General features: G+C 34.7%; 1 protein-coding gene across 4 annotated transcripts in view; it reads left to right on the top strand.

The window, feature by feature from the left end:
• Window positions 1-22,219, top strand: part of SSBP2 (single stranded DNA binding protein 2) — a 305,659-nt gene that overhangs the window by 268,700 nt on the left and 14,740 nt on the right. For all 4 annotated transcript variants that reach the window (XM_046000543.1, XM_046000544.1, XM_046000541.1 and 1 more), the window contains 5 exons: window positions 9,242-9,277; window positions 11,101-11,155; window positions 14,655-14,725; window positions 17,586-17,664; window positions 20,376-20,404. In XM_046000543.1, the coding sequence (XP_045856499.1) occupies window positions 9,242-9,277; window positions 11,101-11,155; window positions 14,655-14,725; window positions 17,586-17,664; window positions 20,376-20,404 (270 nt within the window). The remainder of the gene's footprint in view (window positions 1-9,241; window positions 9,278-11,100; window positions 11,156-14,654; window positions 14,726-17,585; window positions 17,665-20,375; window positions 20,405-22,219) is intronic.

Genomic DNA, 22,219 nt, shown 5'->3' on the forward strand with positions numbered 1-22,219 from the left:
TTAACTATGTAAGCCTTCCCACCTAGAAGCAAGAAGACTCTTCTTCCTCACTGTCCATGCTCCCTTTGCTGCCTCTTGCAGGAGGCCACGTGCAACTTCCACTTGCCACACTGCCTGCCTCCGGCAGGACCACCTTTTACACACGTGGCTGGAGACTCTCTCCCTCAAAATCTACTTAGGAAGGTGAGCAGGATTTGATACTGAGAATGGTGCCTTGTGCCAAGAGGGTATATTATCCAAGTAAGAATAAGGGGGGAGAAGCAGAAATGAAGAGTGAGTTCTGCATATTTCTGATAATTTTTAGTTTTCCTGTCCTTCACCTCTTCAGAATTTCATGGAGCCAAGCAGTGTGGATAGGAGAATGTACTCTAACAAGTCAGCAGCTCTGAATTATTTTAGACCCTAGAAAGCACTAGGAATTTTAGGGTAGGAGGTGTGTGTGTGTGAAACGGCCATCCAGTGGTCATGGTGAATGGGCACTTGACCAGCACACATGTTGTTAGGTAAGAGTTGAAAACAATCCCTCGTGTTAAGAGCTGCCCCATGTGGATACATCTCCCCCTCACTCGAAGAAATGTCAATAAGGAAAAAAAGTGAGGAAGGCTTACAGCTTTCTCTTCAGAAAGAGAAAGGGGGTCATCGTCCTGAGTTCAGAACAGCAAAGCATTCCTCTGAAAAAATGATTGATTTTGAGAACAAGAAAAAGAATCATAAAAGACTGATGACTTTCTGCCAAAAACATAGGGCTTACACATGAAACAAAGCAAAAAAAGTCTTAAAGAGGGATTTTCCCCTCTAAATACCATTGATTTTATTCTAGTGACAACTCCTCTGTACTGCTTTGATTTCCAAATTCCTCAGACTTCTTGTCCGTGTTTTTAATTATAGACACTTTTTGTTTTGTATCAATATAGTAAGTCTCTGGCTCTTGAGGCCCACATTTTCAAGTAGTTGATTATTCTGTTTTTGCTGTTTCCAGATATGTTTTGTATACTGTTTTCTTTTCCTTTAAATGTTTATATCAATGTAACTCCAGATTTATAGAAGAGTTGCAAGACTAGTACAAAGAACTCCCATGCACCACTCAGAGTCCTGAGTGTTAAAGTTATACTGTATTTGCTTTATGATTCCTACTCTCTGCATGTACATATTTTTTCCTGGACCATTTGAGCTGTATTTAAGTTGCTGACATGATGACCCTTCATCCCCAAATATGTCAGTATGTGTTCCCTAAAAGCAAATACATTATCTTCATAACTACAGTAAAGATCAAAATTAGAAAATAAGCACTGACGTAATGCTATTTTCTAATCTGCAGACCCCACTCAGATTTCACCAACTGTCTCAGCAATGTTCCTGGTAACCAAAGAAAATCCCAGTTCACTTGTTACATTTATGCGTCATGTCTTTTGGTCTTTAATCTAGGACAGTTCCTCAACTTTTCTTTTTCTGTCTTAACCTTGCAGTTTTGATGAATGCAAAGCAGTTATTTTGCAGAATGTGCCATAATCTGGCCGATATTTCCTCATGATTAGATTCAGGTGATACGTATTTAGTAGGAATGCCACAGTAGTAATGTGATTTTCTCAGTGCACCGTCTCAGGAAGCATGTGATGGTGATTTGTCCCCTTGCTTGTAGTGTTAACTCTAATCCCTTAGTGAAGGGTGGTACTTGTCAAATTTCTCTATTGTAAAATTGCTGTTTTTCCTTTTGTAATTATTGACTTGTGGAGACATACTTTGAAATTACAGTACATATCCTCTTCTTCCTCATACTTTCATCTGCTATGTTTGGTATACATTCATGACTCTTGACCAAACTAGTTTGTTTTTTTTGTTTTGATTTTTTTGCTCTATTGGTTTCCAAATGGCTGATTTCTAATTCTTTTTTCCTTCTCCCATTTATTAGTTGACTCTCTACTTAACAAAGACTTTTTCTTTCTTCTCCATTCATTCATTCAGGTATATCGAATGTACTTGTGAACTCTTATTTCATTCAATAGGTTTTTGATGCTAAGATCATTCCAGATTAAACCAGTAGGAACCCCTTCAAGCTGAATCATTTGTCCGTTGTTTGTTTGTTTGTTTGTTTTTAAGATTTTTATTTCTTTATTTGAGAGAAAGAGAGCTTGAGGGAGAGATCACAAGTGGGGAGGGTTGGGCAGAGGGAAAGGAAGAGCAGGGAGCTCTGCTGAGCAGGGAGCCCAGTGCAGGACTCCATCCCAGGAACCCTGGGATCATAACCTGAGTCAAAAGCATACTTACCTGTCAGAGCACCCAGGTGCCCTCATTTGTCTTTTTGACATGTCTGCATTATTCTTTGAGCACTTGCAACTCATCCTGAATTTTCCCGATGTTAGCCGTGAAATAGCCATTTCTTTAAGGAGCCATGGTTCCTTTTAGTGGAGAATGATACTTAGAACCCATTGGAGTGATATGGCTTCTAGAACCTCTCAACCAACATAATTAGGATTTAGATGTATGTTCATGCACATATCCATACACCTCTATATCTTTCTGTATCTATCTATAGGTTAAAACCATGAGTACCCACCAGTGCTTCAATTTCAATCCAAAACAGGGTGCATTCTAGACTTGCTGTTTTCCACTTCTCTGAAAGTTAAAAAATCTGCCTACCATTATGTATAATATATTTATTTATTATTTGCTTCATTTTTATCGGTCCACAGTTTTGTCATGTAAGAGTATTTTAATCAAGGGGCACCTGGGTGGCTCAGTGGGTTAAAGCCTCTGTCTTCGGCTCAGGTCATGATCCCAGGACCCTGGGATCAAGCCCTGCATTGGGTTCTCTGCTCAGCGGGGAGCCTGCTTCCCCCCTCTCTCTCTGCCTGCTTGTGATCTCTGTCTGTCAAATAAATAAATAAAATCTTTAAGGAAAAAAAAGTATTTTAGTCAAAAGTTTTGGGCACTCTTTTACATAGAACATAGAAGAAACATTTTTAAAGGACAATATTTTTAATTCAGAATAAAATTCTGATTTTTACTTTAAAGTTCCTTTGATCTGAACATTACAATATTGGCTTCAGATTCTTCTTGGAAGTTTTTTTTTTTTTAACAAATTCACCAATGATTTTTCCTTTTTTGTATCTTTCAAAGGAACTGGGCACTTGGGTTTACCTATATAGCACATTCTCATCATTAAGTAGGAAGCACTATTGGGGCACCTGGGTGGCTCAGTGGGTTAAGTCGCTGCCTTCAGCGCAGGTCATGATCTCAGGTCCTGGGATCAAGCCCTGCATCGGGCTCTCTGCTCAGCAGGGAGCTTGCTTCCCCCCTTTTTCTGCCTGCCTCTCTGCCTACTTGTGATCCGTCTCTGTCAAATAAATAAATAAAATCTTTAAAAAAAAAAAGTAGCAAGCACTATTATTGAAAATACCTGAATTATCTTTGTCTGGGACGCTTTTGATTAAAAGGTCCAGAAAAACAACCAGACTAGGATCATATTGAGAGAATGCATACTGGATTATGTATCTGAAAAGTCCGGATATAAATTTGCTTTGGGCACATTTGATTCCAAGGATCCAGATAATGTCATCAGGACCCAGTCTCCATCACTTACCTTTTTCCCTTGTCATGACAAGAAGGCTGTCATGTGTGACATGTGTGGAATCCCAGATGTATATCCTCAGAGCTCTCAGTTTAGTACAACTGAACTGAACTCACAAATCTTTATCACTTAAACATATAAATTGGGCATAACTAACTGAACTAGATTTGTTTAGTTTGGGTCCTGTGCTCATTCCTGAATTATGACCTGGGGTTACAATGCTCTTTCAACCTGGCCAGGTCACACAGGCCCCCACCTGAGCCCCACCCAAACCACATGGGAAAATAAGAGGTATGGTTCACCGAAGAAAATTCAAGGAATTGTTAGCAGAAGAGGACATAAGCAAAAGCTACAGATGCCCAATATAACATCGTATTCATCAACTCACTAACGTGACAGGAAAAAGAAAGAAGAAACTCCTTTAAAGAAAAAAAAATGGCAATCTATTGTAATGATTAAACCCAAAGGAAATACAAATATCTTATTCCAGATAGGTTCTGCTCTATACAAATATATGCTCATTAAAAGAAAAAACACTAAAAAATTATAGAATATTTTCAACTTTACACTGGCACAGAGGGTATCTTGATGTCGCCTTCCCTGTAGCTTCTAAGTGTTTTTAAACTTCACAGTTGAAGAACGCTACTAACCATTTTTTAAAAAGAAGCCAAAATCTCTAGCTACTCTGCTCTTCCCCTTGCTATGGCACCACTGTCATGGATATTAGGAGTCAGAATATTTCAGAATATTTGAATTATTGGTCACAGATCTTGAATTATCTGTCTAGCTTAACCAGACAGTACATACAGCTCTTTATTTTCTCATCTGACAAATAAAAAATTCTTTTAATTCTATGATTCTGTTGTTTTAGCTCTCCGATCTTACTCATCTTCTACATCTGTGTTTTCATCTTTCAGTTTACGTTAATAGATATTTTGTATGGAGTCTGGAGAGGGGCAGGAGGAGATTAATCACATTGGGAGAATTTGGACACTAGAGGTGGAAAAAAGCTTGGACAAAATAAAGAATTAAGCTGTTAGTGGTTAGGGGGACAGATTGTCTGGGAAGGTGAAGAAGGTGACAAAGCAGAAAAGGGGAAAAGAGCCGTGAGGGAAAAATCTAAACCATATCATCTGTGTGGAAGAGCGCTATATTTTAGGAAGATAGTCTATAAAATGGATGTAATGGGGAAATGACATTGGGGGATCATAGTTACAGGTTTTATAAAATGTTATCAGAACCTGAGGTAGAGTGGTGATCGAAGGAATGACAAGTATGCATTTCACACATAGAATCAAAAACACTTTGGGGATAAAGAGAAAGAAAAAGTGGAAGGTGATTTCAAGTCTTTGAATCCAGGTATCAGGGAGAATAGGAATAACACAAACTCCGCTAGAAATACAAGAGAAGAAGGAGGTTTAGGGGGTAGACAGGGAGCTTTGTTTTGGAATGTTAAATCTTCTACTCAATCTAATAAAACACTAGATCAAGTGTGGCGCCCAGCACAAAATGGAAATGTATTCAGTTGAAGTTTTATCTCTAGCCCTAATCTCTACTAATTTCTTGATGCAGATTTCTAAATATCTGTTGATCAGATAAACCTCACCGTCTACTAGTGCCTTCAAATTCAACGTGTTGGATATTTCCCCAAACTTGCCCCTGTTCCTGAATTCCTTACATATAAATTAGTAGCACTATCACTCACCCACTCACCAAGCTGGAAAGCTAGGAATTGCCGTAACTTCTGCCTTCCCTTATCCACCACACCTAGTTTGTCACCATGACCTGCCAAGTACATTTGTGAAAAGTCTTTCAAATTTTCTTATTCCTGCTTATCTTTTTTTTTTTGGGGGGGGGGGGGGTTTATTTTTTTTTTTTTTTTTTCCATTTTATTTATTTTTTCAGCGTAACAGTATTCATTCTTTTTGCACAACACCCAGTGCTCCATGAAAAACGTGCCCTCCCCATTACCCACCACCTGTTCCCCCAACCTCCCACCCCTGACCCTTCAAAACCCTCAGGTTGTTTTTCAGAGTCCATAGTCTCTTATGGTTCGCCTCCCCTCCCCAATGTCCATAGCCCGCTCCCCCTCTCCCAATCCCACCTCCCCCCAGCAACCCCCAGTTTGTTTTGTGAGATTAAGAGTCATTTATGGTTTGTCTCCCTCCCAATCCCATCTTGTTTCATAGGAGAAGAATAAATTCCTGCTTATCTTAATCAGCACTGCCCACAACACTGAAATCTCTTGCCTAGACCTTTTGCAATAGACTCCTAACTTCCATTCATATTCCGTGATGAACTAGAGTTACCTTACTAAAATATAAATTTGAACATGTCTCTCTCAAACTGGTGACTCCCTATTTCCTACAGTATAAATTCATTCACAGTCTGACCATATATGCTTATCTTTTATTTCAATTTCCTATAAGTACCACACTGTGATTATATACCATTTCCCTAATAAACTGTATACTCTCATATTTCTTCTCTTTCTTTCTCCCTCTCTTCCTTCCTTCCCTTCTCTCTCTCTCTTTCTTTAATGCTGATCCTTCTCTTTAGCTTTCTAGTGGTCATTTACTCTCTGTAAGTCAGCTACCCAGCTCAAATATCTTCTGTACCCACATACTTCTACCTGTATTGTTATATTTTATGTCTCTCACACTAGGCTGTCAGGTGACTGGTAACTTTCAAGAGTAAAGGTTCACTGAAGTGCTCCTAGGGGTAGGAGCCCAAATGTTCTTTTTCTTTTAATGAGGGCACCAAAGAATATGAAGTAGAAACAGTGAGTATAAGCCAAGAGCTTGACAGGACACATGGAAAGAAATTGGACTAGATGAGGTAAAAATTCAAGTATTTTTAAATGTTTTATTGTATTTAACTGTGCATAAAGGAATCATGAAGAAGGAGAAATTAAAAACCAGAAAAGGAGCAAGGACTTAGGAGAATGAGGTAGTTGGAACGGCTAGCTCTGGAAACAAGCAGAAAGATTATCTTTTTTTTCTGCCTGGATGAATGGATAAAATTCTATTCGATTAATAAGAGTGTTGAATTAAAGGTGAAAGTGTAGCAAGAATTTGATAGCTTTAATATATGAAAAAGGGCCGACTGACTACCAAATCAGGATTTTATAATCATCATGAAGCCCAGCTCAGAAAAGTCATTGTTAATTATTCAAGAATTCTTTGAGCTAATTGATAAATCATTGGTAGCTCTAAATCTTCCATGTGGGAATATTCACACCATATAAATTGGCACTTGCTACAAATTGGGACCTTTTCCTTCCCTGAGTTTATTGGGTTTACACACCACTAGAATGCTCAGGGCTTCCAAAGGCCAAGCCAAAATGCTTCCAGATAATAGTGAAGATTAGGTTGACATTGGAGAACATGATTATATTTTGGACCTTGTCCTTTGTTTTGTGTCTCTTTTCAGGAAATCCCTACTGTGAAACAGAAAAATGTGGCTAGGGGGTGATCAAAGAGATGGAAATTAAAGTAGGCTTGGCGGGCTTGGGTGGCTCAGTCAGTTAAGGGGCTGCCTTCAGCTCAGTCATGAACCCAGGGTCCTGGAATCAAACTCCATGTCCTCTAACTCCCTGGGCAGAGGAGAGTCTGCTTCTCCCTCTGCCCCGCTTCATCTGTCCTCATGATCATTCTCACACTCTCTTTCTCTCAAATAAATAAATAAAATATTTTAAAAAAACAATGTAGACTTTAGGATAATGAATTAAAAATACTGAAGAAACAAAAAGCTGACAGTGGCGTGGGGGAGGGGCAGAGGCAATTTAGTAGGGAAATAATGGACTTAAATATGGAGGAATTGTAAGAGAAGAAGATTCTGGTTAGAATACAGAATAATATTTGTGAGTGACATGAGGAATAAGAAAGTGTCAGGCAAGGGAGTTTAGATCTCTTAGTTCTTAGTTCTTAGTTCTAGGATGTGGTCATACTCACAAATGGAGGAGAAGGAAGTATATTGTAAAGTGAAGGAAGGCAGTGAAATATATATTCCAAAGATCTATTTGAACTCGGGACTCGAACTCATGCAGGGCTTAAACTCATGAGCCTGCGATCAAGACTTGAGCTGAGATCAAGAGTCAGACACTTAACCAACCGAACCACACTGGCACCCCTAAATTCCAAAGGTTTAAAGCATGGTTAGTTAGGTCATGTTTTGAAAGTTGGTGAAGAACGACGGTAGGCACTAGAGAGAGGTAGAAGAACATGGGCCAGTTACTAAGGTTATAAGGAGATGAAAATTGGAGCCAACAGATAAGGTGGTGATTTGGAGGGAGCAAATGTACATGTTTAAAATAAGAAGCAGAAGATGGGTGGTAGATCATGAACCAAAAGGGCCCTGGGAGAGCAAAGTTGTATTCAACTACTATGTTTAGTTAAGTGTGTTCTGGCCATCAAGATCTCAGTACTCCTAGTGGACGTAATCCTCATCATTAGTGATGCTGGGCAGGCTGGTCATGACCATCTGCAGGACTGAATTACCGAAAGGCAGACCAAGCAGGGACCTCAGAGGCATGTAGTCCATGCTTAAGGCAAAGCATGGACACCAAACAAGGAGAGAATTTTCAAATAATTTAATATTAAATATTTTCCCCTTGAATGAATTATCCACTAAAGGAAAATCATAACTTTGTCATACTTCCTTCTTCTTACTTTTAAGTTTCATATTATCTTTATGTTTAATTATATGGAAGGTTTTGAGGTAGAGGAAGGGTTTAGGGTAAAGACACTATCATCTTTTCACTATTCTGATGGTCAGTTCTGGCTGTCTGCCTCAAAGAAGGTAGTAGTTTGTTGGCTTCTTCCAGAATAAGGCAAAAATATCTGCTCTGGATGTGCAGAATCTTCCTGCAAGTGAGCTAGTGAGCTTCTGTGGAAAAAAAGAAAATATTGGACTTAGGTCTCTTTATTAATAATCTATACTCAAGGGCCTAGTTTTAAATATCTGTTTTCTAATTTTCATTTCTTAAATTATGATAGCAATGTTGTATTAATACTCTGTAATCTCTAAAAAAGAGTTTGGTTAAGAGCTTGACTTGAAGGGAAAGAATTTCTTGCCCATAACTAATCCCCCAAAATTAGTAGTTTTTGGAGATTTACATTAATAAAATCTTATACATTTATTACCGTATTTTCTAGTAGCTAATTAGAAAAGAAAGGGGGAAAATGTGAAGCCTGCAAACCAAGTATTGACCCATACCACATGAATGTAGTAGCCTAAAACCTATCTTAAAAAATAATAATAATGCATCCCAGAATGCACATGAATTAGGAGTTGTATCTGTAAAAGCTATTAATTTGAAAACTCTGGTTTCTGGTTTTTAGCTGCACAAATATTTATTTTTCTAATTACAGAATAAATAAATGTCATTAGCATCAAGCAGCAAGTACAACTGCTCTGAAATGAATATAAGTTGAGGCTATAATTCTGTCTAAATTCCTCTTGACCTATATCCCATCTTTTTTATAAATTCAAGATAATGTTGAATTTATTCGTTTTTCTGGCACTCAGATAGATACACGACTTTATTCTTTGCCATCCTTTGTGATACATTTTAAAACTTGATAAAAGTCAGAAAATAGCTTCATTTTAGGTAAGTCTCCATACTGTCACATGAATCAAAATATATATTTCTTTGTCCTATTCATGTTCCAGATACCATACTCTTCAGCATCTCCTGGGAATTACGTAGTAAGTACATTTGGGATTGTTTGCTCATAAGATTTGATGTTATATTTTATTTGGGCAATGAAATAGTTGTCCAGATGTTAAGAAGAGCCCCTGTGTATTGGCCAAGAAGGGAACATCTGATATGTATTGAGTTTTTCATCTGCCAACCTCACTACATATGTTGATGTTCATTAGTGAAACAGTTATCAATCTGGCCAAAATTGCCCTGAGTACTGTGTTTTACTTTAGCATATGTTTCTGTAAGCCAATATAATACAGTCTGTCCAATCATGAAGAAAGCCATCCCCAGTTCCACAATGATAAGCTTGAATTTGCAGTTCTCCAGGAGGATAATCTACACCCCCTCCTTCACCCCACTCACCACACACAAAGTTGAGGAAGACATTAAACTCCCCTCCCCCAACACAAGGGGAATCAGAATAATGCGTAGTAATTTAGGGGGAGGGGCTTTTGAGGGTTTTTTTAATGCTTAGAAATTGAAAACACTTGTTTTTCTTCTTTCTATTATTTAGTACATGTTAGAATTTTCCACGAATTCATACACAACTAAAGTCAAATTAGCAGGTTTTACCTGAGTTCTTGAACTTACAAATGACCTTTTAACCATCATCATATTATAATCCTTGCTACATCTCAGGACCTCCCTGGAAAATACATTGTAATAATATTTAGGAGTAAATGCTATCAGAAGAGAAAAGATAAAATGGTAAGAAAGGAAAACCTTTCCCTAAGAAATTTTGGAGGTAGTAGCTAACTGGGGTAGGAAAAAAGGAGGGCTTAAGAAGATCAATGAGCATTTTACTCCCCTTAGAATTAATGTTTTATGAATGTAGTAATGCACATGCTTTTGGACCTGTGAACTTAGTGCTCAGTGTCCTCTTAAGCTGTACAAACTAAGAAGGTCTAACTTTTTTCACATTCTCTATGAAGCAAAAATGAAAGTAAGAACATGTGGGTAAAACCTATTTTTTTCTTAAATCACTTGAGAATAAGCCTAATATATAATTTTATGAAATTATAGACTTTTATCTGAAAGGAAATTTAAGTTGCTTATTAAATAGCAGATACATATATCATTTGAAATAATTAGTGGGCTGTGTCTACACATTCAGAATGAAGTATAAATTTATCCACTTAGTAATTTACCCAGATTAATTATGGTACATCTGAAAAATTCTAAAACCCTTTGCCTGAATTATCCATTTTGGTTGTCTGAAATAACTGAATCAACCTTAGAATCACCTAATTTCCATTTCAGATTGATTAGTAACCCACAGCATTAGTCAACATTGCCTCTCATTTCTAATTGACGTGATAGCAGAAGGTTCAATACTTTAGAAGTGTTATAATTGATACCAATAGAGAAAGAAATAGCATCAGTGTGTATTTTTAAACATATGAGAATCTTTGAGTTTTAAGCTTCCTATAAAAAACCCTGATATGAAACATAAGAAAATCACAATAAACTAAATCACAAATACCCATGAATGATGCTGTTGTATGGATTTGTAAAGGTCCCAATAAATGGCTTCTCCTTAACCTCATTATACCTGATGTGATTAAGTCATGAATAATAAATCAGTGTAACAGGCTCATTGTTTTTGGAAACTTGTCAAAACAGTCGCAACGTATTTAAGCTAAATTATATTTTGCATAATATTGAAATGATTGTGCATTCAAAGAAAATAAATTATGGAGAAAATATATTTCCTCTGTGATTTTCAAATTGAATTATTATAGATAAGTCTAACTTTTCTTCTGTTTTTCCTTATATTGTTTAATGAAATGCCTTATTTTTACTGAAATTTTGTATAATTATTTAGGGTCCTCCAGGAGGTGGAGGGCCACCAGGAACACCCATCATGCCTAGTCCAGCAGGTATTGTAATCACATTAGCCACACGGGCATTTGATTAATAGAGTAAATAACAAAATATAAAAATTGTTATGATGGAAGGTTAGTAGTATTCATTATCTCATTGATGGTAACAGAAGTAGACTAGAGGTAGCAAGTAGGAAGAAACAGGGTTCTCAAATAACCATTGTCCAATTACTTTAAGCATGTAGAAAATCCCTGTTGTGGTAACAGATAAAATCAAGATTAAAATGGTGTTAATCTCTATGAATTGCCCAATAATTTATCTGACAAAAAGATTCCTTGAGACTGTGAAAAAAAAATCCAAATCTCACAACTTAGAAAAATTCTGCATGAGTAACACATGAAATACATAGGTCCATTAGATTTAATAAGATCCACCATTATCTTACTAATGCGGATATAGATGTGCTTACACATCCATATGGATTTATTAGCTAATAGATTCACTATGTAGTACAGGAAGTTTCTTTTTCTTTTAATCTTCATAAACTAAAATACCTCAATATTTTATCAACTCACATGATGATTTTAAATAGCTTTATCCCTTCTTTTCAAGACTTTAATATAGGCTATTAAACGCATTGTTTCTTGAGGACTCTAATGGTGGGAGTGACATTGGTGCAGCCCTCCTTGGAACAGCTCTGGCAACGATGTGTATCAAGAACCATGAGAAAGTTCATACCACTTGCCTCCATAATCCTTCTCTGAGAAATAATTAGTGACACAACCCAAAATTTATGTGGAGGGGTTCTCACTTGTCGTAATTAATAGTAAAATAATAGATACAACCTTCAAACCTAATCCAATTTTAGTGACGTTAATAAATTAATTTTTTATGGAATATAGTATAGCCATTAAGATTATAACCAAAGAATTTAATGAACAATAAGTGTTCATGATTCAATATAATATGATCCCAATTTTATTTTAAAATATATATAACACAGAAATGTAGAAAGTAGAAAACAAAAAAATAGGGCTTTATCGGTGTTAACTTTAGGTAATGAAATAGATGGGAAATTTTTGTAATTAGGAAAAATTTTTAATTATGTTGTACTGTTCAATTCATATGTTCTTAGTTGGTTTGTTGAAATCTAAGACATATGGAAGGTTGGAATTAAATATCATTAATCATACCAATAAATAGTAATTTTTAAGTTTTAAATCTTTTTCACTTTGAAAAGCATCAATTTGATAATTAACGCAAAATTTTGCTTTGCTTCACTAACTCTTTGGAATATATCATAAATATTTCATGGATTTCTGTCCTCAGAGCATCTTCATTGAACTGAAACAGAATTCATTCAAGATACAATTATGTGAATTGAACATCTTGCCCACATTTGCATTCTTGTATGGTGAAGTTAAATGTTTAATTTATGAAGGTAGCATGTGATTAATAAACACTTCACTACAATCTAAGAGAAAATTTTCGGAGAAACTCCTAAACTTTGCAGGCGATAAGCAATCTGGTTACATTCCATCCTTTCAAGCCAGAAACTGCCAGCAGTATGTCTTCCTAGCCTTGTGCGTACTCCTGTGGATTCATTCTTTTCAGTCATTCCTCTAATATGAAGCCAGTACCCTCCCTGCAAAAAATAGATGCCAGAAGATACACTTTATTATAAAGTTCCTCTGTATATAAAAGGAAGTTAGATATTTTCTAGAAAATGCAACCTTATTCCTCTGTTTTTTAGATGAAATTGTGTTTTTGATTGATATGAAGAATAATAAATTTCTTTTTCTTTCTACCTATTTAAAATACAAAGTAAAAAACACATTTTCTTTCCAAATTAATTACTAAAATTAGTCTAAAAAAATTAGTAAGGCTAATAAGGATGAGAAACCATTTGAAGATTTCCTGTGTTTAAGAAGCAATCCAAGATTTTCTGAAAAATACATATTTATGGGATAAAGTATATTCCGTCAGTTAAATCTCAGCAGATAGTTATTGTCTGAGGCACACAATATAAAATGTGATCTTTCCTTCTGTCAATGAACTTATTAGAACCTTGTTGGAAGCAGGAGGGAAGAATAAGACAAAATATTAACTAGGAAGCAAAGCCGAATTCAATGATGGGGGAGTATTCATTAATTTGGAAGTATCAGAAAACAAAATTTCATGTAAGTGGTAACATTTGCAGTGGGCCTGGAGTAGTGAGTGGAATTTTAGTAGATGGAGACTGAGCAGAAGATCAGTGGAGGAAGTAAGAACAAAAATATGGAGATTTAAGAGGTTGATCATATGCAGAAAAGAACCAGCAGCCTGAGTTGAGGAGGAGCATGATGTACATAAGGCTATAAAAATAGTCAAGGCCACAAAAGTCAGTTGGGAACCTTACTTAGTATAAACAGACAGATCTGAGGTGAGCATTTCAGCTTTTTCAGCAATATGATTTATTAATCTAGATGTGAAAAATAATATTTAGATTTGTGGATCACTGTTTACAAACAACTGATAAATGACATCTAACCTACTCTCTACATGGTATCCATTAAAATAATGAACTTTTGATGTCTACTAAGCAATTACAAAATAAAAGGAAAATTAGTTTCTCATTTCTTACTCTATGTTTATTGCCATGAGAAAGCAAATTAATTTTATCTTCTGCCTTGAATCAGTACAAAAAATGTGAAACACATTTTTTTTTCAGAATAGGAAGACCCAATACATTATATTTAAGAAAAATGTATAATTGTGGGAAAATAGGAAAACATTTCCTAAATGTAAACTATATTGCCTTTCACTCCAGGTAATATGTTATAAAAACACATGTACTCAGAGACGTAATTAGAATTAGCTAATAGACATGAAACGTAAATTTTTAAAAATACTATAAAATGTTATGTATTTTTATGGATATATACTATAGTTGCTTTTACTATAATGAATCAAGAATAAAATGCATGGAAAAAATTTCATCGAAAGTTGTACAGGAAGAAGCTGGCTTTTACTTCAAGCAAGAGAAATTTTCATTCCAATTTTATAGTCTTGTCCTACTTTCTTTCTTTTAGAACTAAGCAAGGATATTCCACCAGCTATTAATAATTATTAGATGAATAAACTTTTTTAAATTGGTGTATAAGAAGCCTAAGGAAATAATGAACATTGAAAAGCTACTGAATCTGAATTTTAAGATATTTTTGTATATTTATACATACAGATTGTGTAGTGAAATCTCAAAGTACCCATGTTTTTTTAAAGAAAAAATTTACTGCAATTTTTTAGATTTTTAAAGTAATGTTCCTTTCGACCTGAGTTATTCAAGTGATTACTCCTAATATATTAGGTAACTATTCCCATTTACAACCACGGAATGATAATTTCTGAGTTGGAAAATGACATACAAGTATTTGTTTCTGAACATTGGTAATGACTATTTAAAGTGCTACAGCTATTAATATGCGTATGTGCACAGATCATTTTTGATTATTACTTTGTGTTGACTTGGGTGTAAATTATAAAGAAAGATATTAATTACATAATGTTTTGTTTCAGATTCAACCAACTCTGGAGACAACATGTATACTTTAATGAATGCAGTACCTCCTGGACCTAACAGGCCTAATGTAAATACAAAATTTTAATAAATTTTGGAATGTAGTTGAAGGCTCAAACTCTTAAGTGCATTCCATTTCCTAAATACTATTTAAGCTTTCTATTGTATTATCCAGAAACTTATTAGATACCCCCCAAAATCAAACCCTTTCTAGGTTCTGGGTTGAAAAAAACATAATACATAAAATATATAACAAAAGATTTCATATCAATATGACCTAAGTGTAAAACTGCACCTAATCAATTAAAAAATGTTGGTGCATAGTTTTATCTCAAATCTTACATACTTAACAATAATATTTGAAAATGACAGGTAATGCATAATCATTTATATTTACCTCATTTTTAGTATCACTAATTTTTTCATTGTGGTTGTTTATTTCTTTTATCCTGATTAACTTGAAATAAATTAGGAAGTTTGATATGCTTGGTTTTTTTTAGATTTTTGAAATCTGGACTTTAAATATGAAGATGAAGCAGGTCTACATAAAGAATTTGGGTTTTCTTAATAAAGCATATGGTTGTGATTTTTCCATAAAAGCTTAAAGAAGAATATTTATCTATAAGACCTACTTATTAACAAAAAATATTTATAACAGGGTATAATTAATAGATATATATATATATATGAATATAAGGTCACTAAAATGAAGTAAAAATTAGAAGACATAAAAGGAATTTTACATAAGTATACCAAAACACAGGAATGAAATAATTATTATAACTGAGCTTCCTAGCAGTGAAGACAGCACATCCATCCATTATTATGATACTTGAAATATGGCAGTCCCAGTTGAAGTGTGTTGTAAATATAAAATATATGCTAGACTTTGAGGCATTAGTATAAAAATATAACATAAAATATTTCATTAAAATTTTTATGTTGACTACATGTTGAAATTATCATTTTGATAAGATAAAATATATTTTAAAATTAACTTAACCTGTTTCTTTTTACTTTTCAAACATGGCTGCTGGTAAATCTAAATTTACTTATGTAAGTTTGCATTTGCAGCTTGCATATTATTTCTGTGAAGCAGTACTGCCTTCAGTTACCACTCTTCTCTTTATACAATCAAATAAATTGGTTTTCAGGAAAAAAGAAACAATTTCCTGTGAGTATAGTCTAAAAGGTGTCTCCACAGTGATCTTAATGAACACTGAATATTATAACAAACAATGTTCATTGTAGAAATCCAGAAAAAATACATTAAAGTTTTTCATAGTGCAAATTTCATATCTTAGAACTTGATATTTGAAATGGAGGGAGTGAGAGAAGAAACCCAGAGCATATGGTACTGAAGACATTTTTCTGGGCAGCTAAGCTGATACCATCCAAGTATGTTTCATTCTGGTCCTCTAACTCAATACAAAGATAAGAGATCCAAGAAAAGTAGAAGCTGAATGTGTCACTTTTTCAAATGTCATTCATCTCTGCCAGAGGTAGTAAAAGCAAATGCCTGCTGAGGGCTAGGTCTGTAGTTTTATGTGCTTCAAGGGTACATACTGATAGTCTTCGTGTCTTTGAAAACACTATAGGGGCCAGATAAAAGGACTGAACCAAGTAGGTTCAGAGGGTCTTGGCCTTGCCAGCACAGGTTTCTCAGCCCAGATCTAAACAATGCTTTTAACAAAAGCTGAATAAAACAGTAAGTTCAAAGTTAATTTCTTTAAGCTATCATTTGAGGTATATATATATATATATATATATATATATATATATATTCATTCTAAGTTGTTTACTGAAAATCAATCTGTGTGCTTGAAGGCAACAAAATTGCAGTCATTATCCTGGGAAAATGTACAAGCATGTGGTTTGTATGATCCTGGTGATGGAAAGGTGCTATCCAAACCAACAGGGATAGATAGATAGAGATTAGAGCTTATATACAGTTACATGTTGTCTGCTGAGGGCACCTGTTTTTCTCCCAAAAGGCTGTATGACTAACAAAACACCACTGCCCCATCTGCACACATAACTGTGCACAGACACACACACCACATTCATTATTCTGTACCATACAACATGGAAGAGAAGCTTTGGGCATGGGAAATTTTAAGTGTTTTTCAATAGGCTATTTTAACTGTAACCATAAGATAATTATAGGTAACTTGTCTTCACATGGGGTTTAGATTTCCTTAGGAGTATTCTGGGGAGATAAGGAAAAAGACTGTGTGGGCGGGCCATGGCCTCTTCACCTGTTCTACCACAGTAGGTCAGCTCTCATCTGTTTCGTACTGGGCTTCCAGCTGAAAATAAAATAATCCCACTACTTTAAAAAATGTTAAGTACAACTGCTGTAAAATGTCCAGTTGTCATTGAACTGACTTAGTTGAGACTGCCAAGAATTAACTGTATTGAGCTGCCCCGTCAATACACTGAGCTAAGTGTATTTAACCTGCAAGATGAAATTATTTATTATGTCCATTTGAACAAGGATAGTTTGTCTGCTAAGAAAAATGTTAATGTTGGCATAAGAATGTTGAGTTATTCTTATTAACAAGCCAATACCTTTAGCAGCTTCTTAAGAATCATCTCTAGGTTATAATAGCAAAATCTGTCAACAGGGTTGGAAAGACCACTTATCTTCTCATTTGCACTGGAATGTATGTACTTTCTAGTTGAGGATATCTGAAGAAAAATTGGGATGTGAATGAGGATTAGCCTGAATTTCCACAATCTGGAGAATATGGTATGAGGGAAGTGGGTGGTCCAGTTGAGAATCTCTAGGGCTGGAAAAAACCTCAAGTACTTGAAAATGAAAATAAGTTGTGGAAGTATCTTCTCTTGTTAAAGATTAGCTATTGTAACATTGATATAAACAGTTGTTTTCAATGTGATCATAGTAATTTTCTTCATTTTTTAAATAGTTTCCAATGGGCCCTGGGTCAGATGGTCCCATGGGTGGATTAGGAGGAATGGAGTCACATCACATGAATGGCTCTTTAGGTAAGGATATTAAGTTTGATGCTTAGAAATCAAAACAAAAACCTTAATTCTACATAGTGGATATTATAGTTTGCACAGTGCTTTTGTATACAACATTTAAAAATATATTTTTAAATGCTGCAACTTTCACCTCAGACTGATATTTGGCAGTATATAGGTTATGATGACTAGAGATCATTTGAAAATCAAAAGTGTAGAATTGTTCTCACCGAGCTCTTATTCATAAGTGTTTACTATAACCTATCAAGGTCTGGGTGTTTTTTTTTTTTTTTTTTTTTTTTAAAGATTTTAGTTATTTATTTGACAGAGAGAAAGATCACAAGTAGGCAGAGAGGCAGGCAGAGAGAGAGGAGGAAGCAGGCTCCCTGCAGAGCAGAGAGCCCGATGCGGGGCTCGATCCCAGGACCCTGAGATCATGACCTGAGCCGAAGGCAGCGGCTTAATCCACTGAGCCACCCAGGCGCCCAGGTCTGGGTGTTTTATGATAAAAGGAGATACTGCTGCTCTGGGCACATAATCCAGCCTCCCTCACCTGGAGGACTACAGTATCTTCCCAACTGGTTTGTCTCTGAAGGTGTAGAGACGGTCTCAGAGGAACTTAGGTTCTCTGCAGGAATTTCTTAACTTTGTTTTTATATTTTTAATTCTCATCTCTTTTAAAAATAAAATCGGTAATCATATTCTGAATAATCTGAAGGATTCTCTTAAGAGAGAACAGTGGAACGTACTCTGCATTTGTCATAAAGCTGATTTCTAGTACTGTGACTAATGGTTGGACACGGACTTCGTAATGATGCCTTCTTACCGAATGAAGCCAAATAGCTTCAAGGTGAAGTGCAAAACCAAAACCAAAAAACAATTGCATTTATGTTTATATATGTTTAAGTAACATTATCATAAGCTAAAAATTGACAATGGGGATAGAAGCTTATGATAATTTTTTTTCTTTTGGAAAAGGACCACCTTTTACTTAGGTTGAAGTAAGTATGCCCGCAAGTAACTTAGGTTATGCACAGATTTCACAACTCCAACCAAATGCCATCCTCTAGTACTCTGAAAAGGACGTAACTTCAATAATCAAGAAATTATTTGTAACACATTGATAGATTTTTGAGCTTTTAAGGTCCATACTTACTTTACCTATGTATCTATTTTGCCTAGATTTCAAAGTCTTAATTTACACTCTCCAATTATGGTAGCCACTAGCCATGTATATTTTAATATTTAAGTTAAATTTAATTTTAAGTTAAATTTAAGTAAGTAAAATGTGAAGTTTACTTCCTGACTTGCACTACCACATATCAAATGTAAATAGCCACACATAGCTACTGGCTACCTAATGGACAGCACAGAGAAACATCTCCATCATCACACAAAGCTCTACTGGGCAGCACTTATTCTAGAACTTTGTTTTTTCCTTTATTGCAATATAATTCACTTTCCAATCTTTCCGTTTGAAAATTATTCACAAAAGGTGACATTTGGTCTAGTTAGAAGATTTTCAGTTATATTATTCCCTATAATAGAATTTGCAGAAGAGTTTCACGTCAGCTTAGCATGTGGCTATTTCCTTTTATAATAAACATTTTGTTGTACATATTTATATATACATAATTACATATATACATTCAATATTTAATAATTTATGTCTATAAGCACTTTTTTGTGACTGTAACTGTTTTCCTATTAAAATAATATAATATTTTTATGCCAAGAAAATTGGCATAAAACAAATTATTAAAAATAAATTAGATAAGTTAAAAATAAATCTAATTTATTAAATTTATTAAAGGTCTGATCATCATTCCTTGTTATCTAATGTCTAATTCCATTTCCTAAGCAAGAAATTGGTATTGATTGTTCACTTCTGCCAAGAATCAACATAAAATTCTTAGAAATTTTGGGGCACCTGGGTGGCTCAGTGGGTTAAGCCTCTGCCTTCGGCTTGGGTCATGATCTCAGGGTCCTGTGATCGAGCCCTGCGTTGAGCTCTCTGCTCAGCAGGGAGCCTGCTTCCCCCCATCCCCGCCCCTGCCCCACCTGCCTCTCTGCCTACTTGTGATCTCTCTCTCTATCAAGTAAATAAATAAAATCTTTGAAAAATAAATAAATTTTTTTAATTTTATGAAAATGTTATGAATCAACATAAAATTATAGTGTGTTTTGAAGATATTCTTACTTTTGATAGATTGCCATGAATATTGATTGCTGTCAAATTTTTAATTTGACATATAATATGGCTCAGAATATTATTAGACATTGTTGCAGATGTCCATTTTATATATTACCAGATTTAGAAGTATCATTTCAGAAAATGTATTTCTCTCTCTTGTTCTCTATATACATACACATATGTACATACATTTTAAAAATTTGAGTTGAATAGGATTTAGAAGTGATCTAATATTTTCATTTTCAGGAATTTAGGATAACAATAGTTTTCTTCATTCTGCCATTACAAAAATAAAAGAGATGATGGGGAGCTAGAGGTACAACTCATCCTTGCATTTGCCATCAGATGATACTTATTTACCAGGCAATATAAGAGAAAAGGAATTTTTTAAGATTAAAATTTTTTAAGATTAAAAAATTCAGGAGATATATACTAGAAAATACAAAGAGTGTATTCTTTTTATTTATGTTAAAGGAATGCTTCATTTATATACAAAATCATTACCTAATAAAGATTTTCTTTTCATATTTTGTTTCAGGCTCAGGAGATATGGACAGTATTTCCAAGGTGAGTATTATATATCATCTGTGTTGTTTTTTTATTTGCATTTTATTCCACATGGGACTCTTACTAAAATTATTAGAATAGCCTTATGAATTTTGTTCTTGAACAAGCATTTGAAAGTAGAGGTCCACATACAATTAAGTAGAAGTTAAAAATATTAATGCATATAATAGGAAGGGGTAAAATGAGTTTTTTAATATGGTAAGATTCATTTATAGGACATAACTATATATATGATCAATTAATACCCAAGTAATAATTTCATTACCTTTATGATGTCATTTATTTATAAAACAAATTGACATAATATAGATAATCTTTTGAAAATGTAAAGAAGTCTAGAGCAAAATGAGAAGAGGTAAATTTGAATAATTTGTTGTTATATAAGGGCATTGCATTTATATATCTCATTTGTCTTCCAAGCCTTTATTAGGCAATGCTGATCTTCTCAATCATTATTCTAGTTCCCCAAAATAGAATAGGAAAGTAATTAGAAGAAAATTATAATACAAGTAGGAAAGAGAGCCTTCCAATAGCATGTATCTGCGTTTTTTCCTCCTTCCAATAGTTTGAGTGTTTAAAATTAATACTCTGCTAGGATGCCTTATATTTTTTTCAGAATACCTAAATACTTTTTAGGTCATGATGAATTTAAAATAGTTCTCTGTGGGTCAAAAATACATTTAGAATGGCTGATAAAAACTAATTATTAACTACCATTAGAATGACTGTCTTAGAAGTCTGCTTTATATCAATAAATACCGAAATTCATTAAAGGGTAACTTCATTTTTAATCCTACTTCTAATTTATATTCATGTATAATAATGTAAAATTCCTGGTGCCAAGGAAAATACAGTAAGATTGACTGGGCTACAAAATCTTTTAAATTAAGACTTTAAGCTAGAGAGAGAGAGGGAGGGAGAGAGAGGGAGTTGAACTGGCATTCTGACATCATATATACCTTGTCTGGCTGCTCGGCCTCACAAGTGCTACATGCACTTTGGATATCTGTGGTTCGGGACAATCAGCAAGGTCTTTTTCTCTTCTTAAAATAGATACATATTTATAATAAGCACTAGCTTACTTCTGTGAGAAATAGGTAAAACCTGCAAAAGGCCTGTTTTCGAAATAAGATTCATTGTAGAATTCCATTAGAGCCATTTCTCTGGGAAGCCCCCTTACAAGTCAGATGACCCTGATTGTACATGCTATCTTAGGTATCTGAGAATTGATACTCGCTGAATTGTGCTTTGTGGTCACCAGTAAAATTTCTAATTTTGTGTTTGAGGAGCATTTCTAGTCTCTTACACGAAGGTGAGATCCTCCAGATTGCTTACCGTCATCCTCCTAAAATTTCCATTCACTACCCACAACTTTCTACATTAGACAGATGTAAACAAAATACTATATAGGAAAGTACTTTGGGTTTTTTTTAAAAGTTTTTATTTAAATTCAAGTTAGTTAATGTGTAGTGTAATATTAGTTTCAGGAATAGAATTTAGTGATTTATTCCTTAGTATATAACCCCCAGTGCTCATCACAAGTGCCCTCCTTAACACCCATTTAGCCCATCCCCTCCCACCTATGGGAAAGTTCTTTGTAATTTATTCATAGAGCACTTTAAAACTTTTAAATAGATTCATAATGACAAATTAAATACCATCTTCTTATCTGTCCTCATATCAGATCTATTGCTATTCCTTCTGTGCTCATTTTCCCATTCCTATTTCTGGAGACAAGTTTTTCCATTACATTGTGCCCACTGCTGATAACATTCTCTTGCCTGGTGATATATTACTTATTCTTTAAGCACTAAT

Source organism: Meles meles, chromosome 3 (genome assembly GCF_922984935.1).
Source record: "Meles meles chromosome 3, mMelMel3.1 paternal haplotype, whole genome shotgun sequence".
Taxonomy (NCBI): Eukaryota; Metazoa; Chordata; class Mammalia; order Carnivora; family Mustelidae; genus Meles; species Meles meles.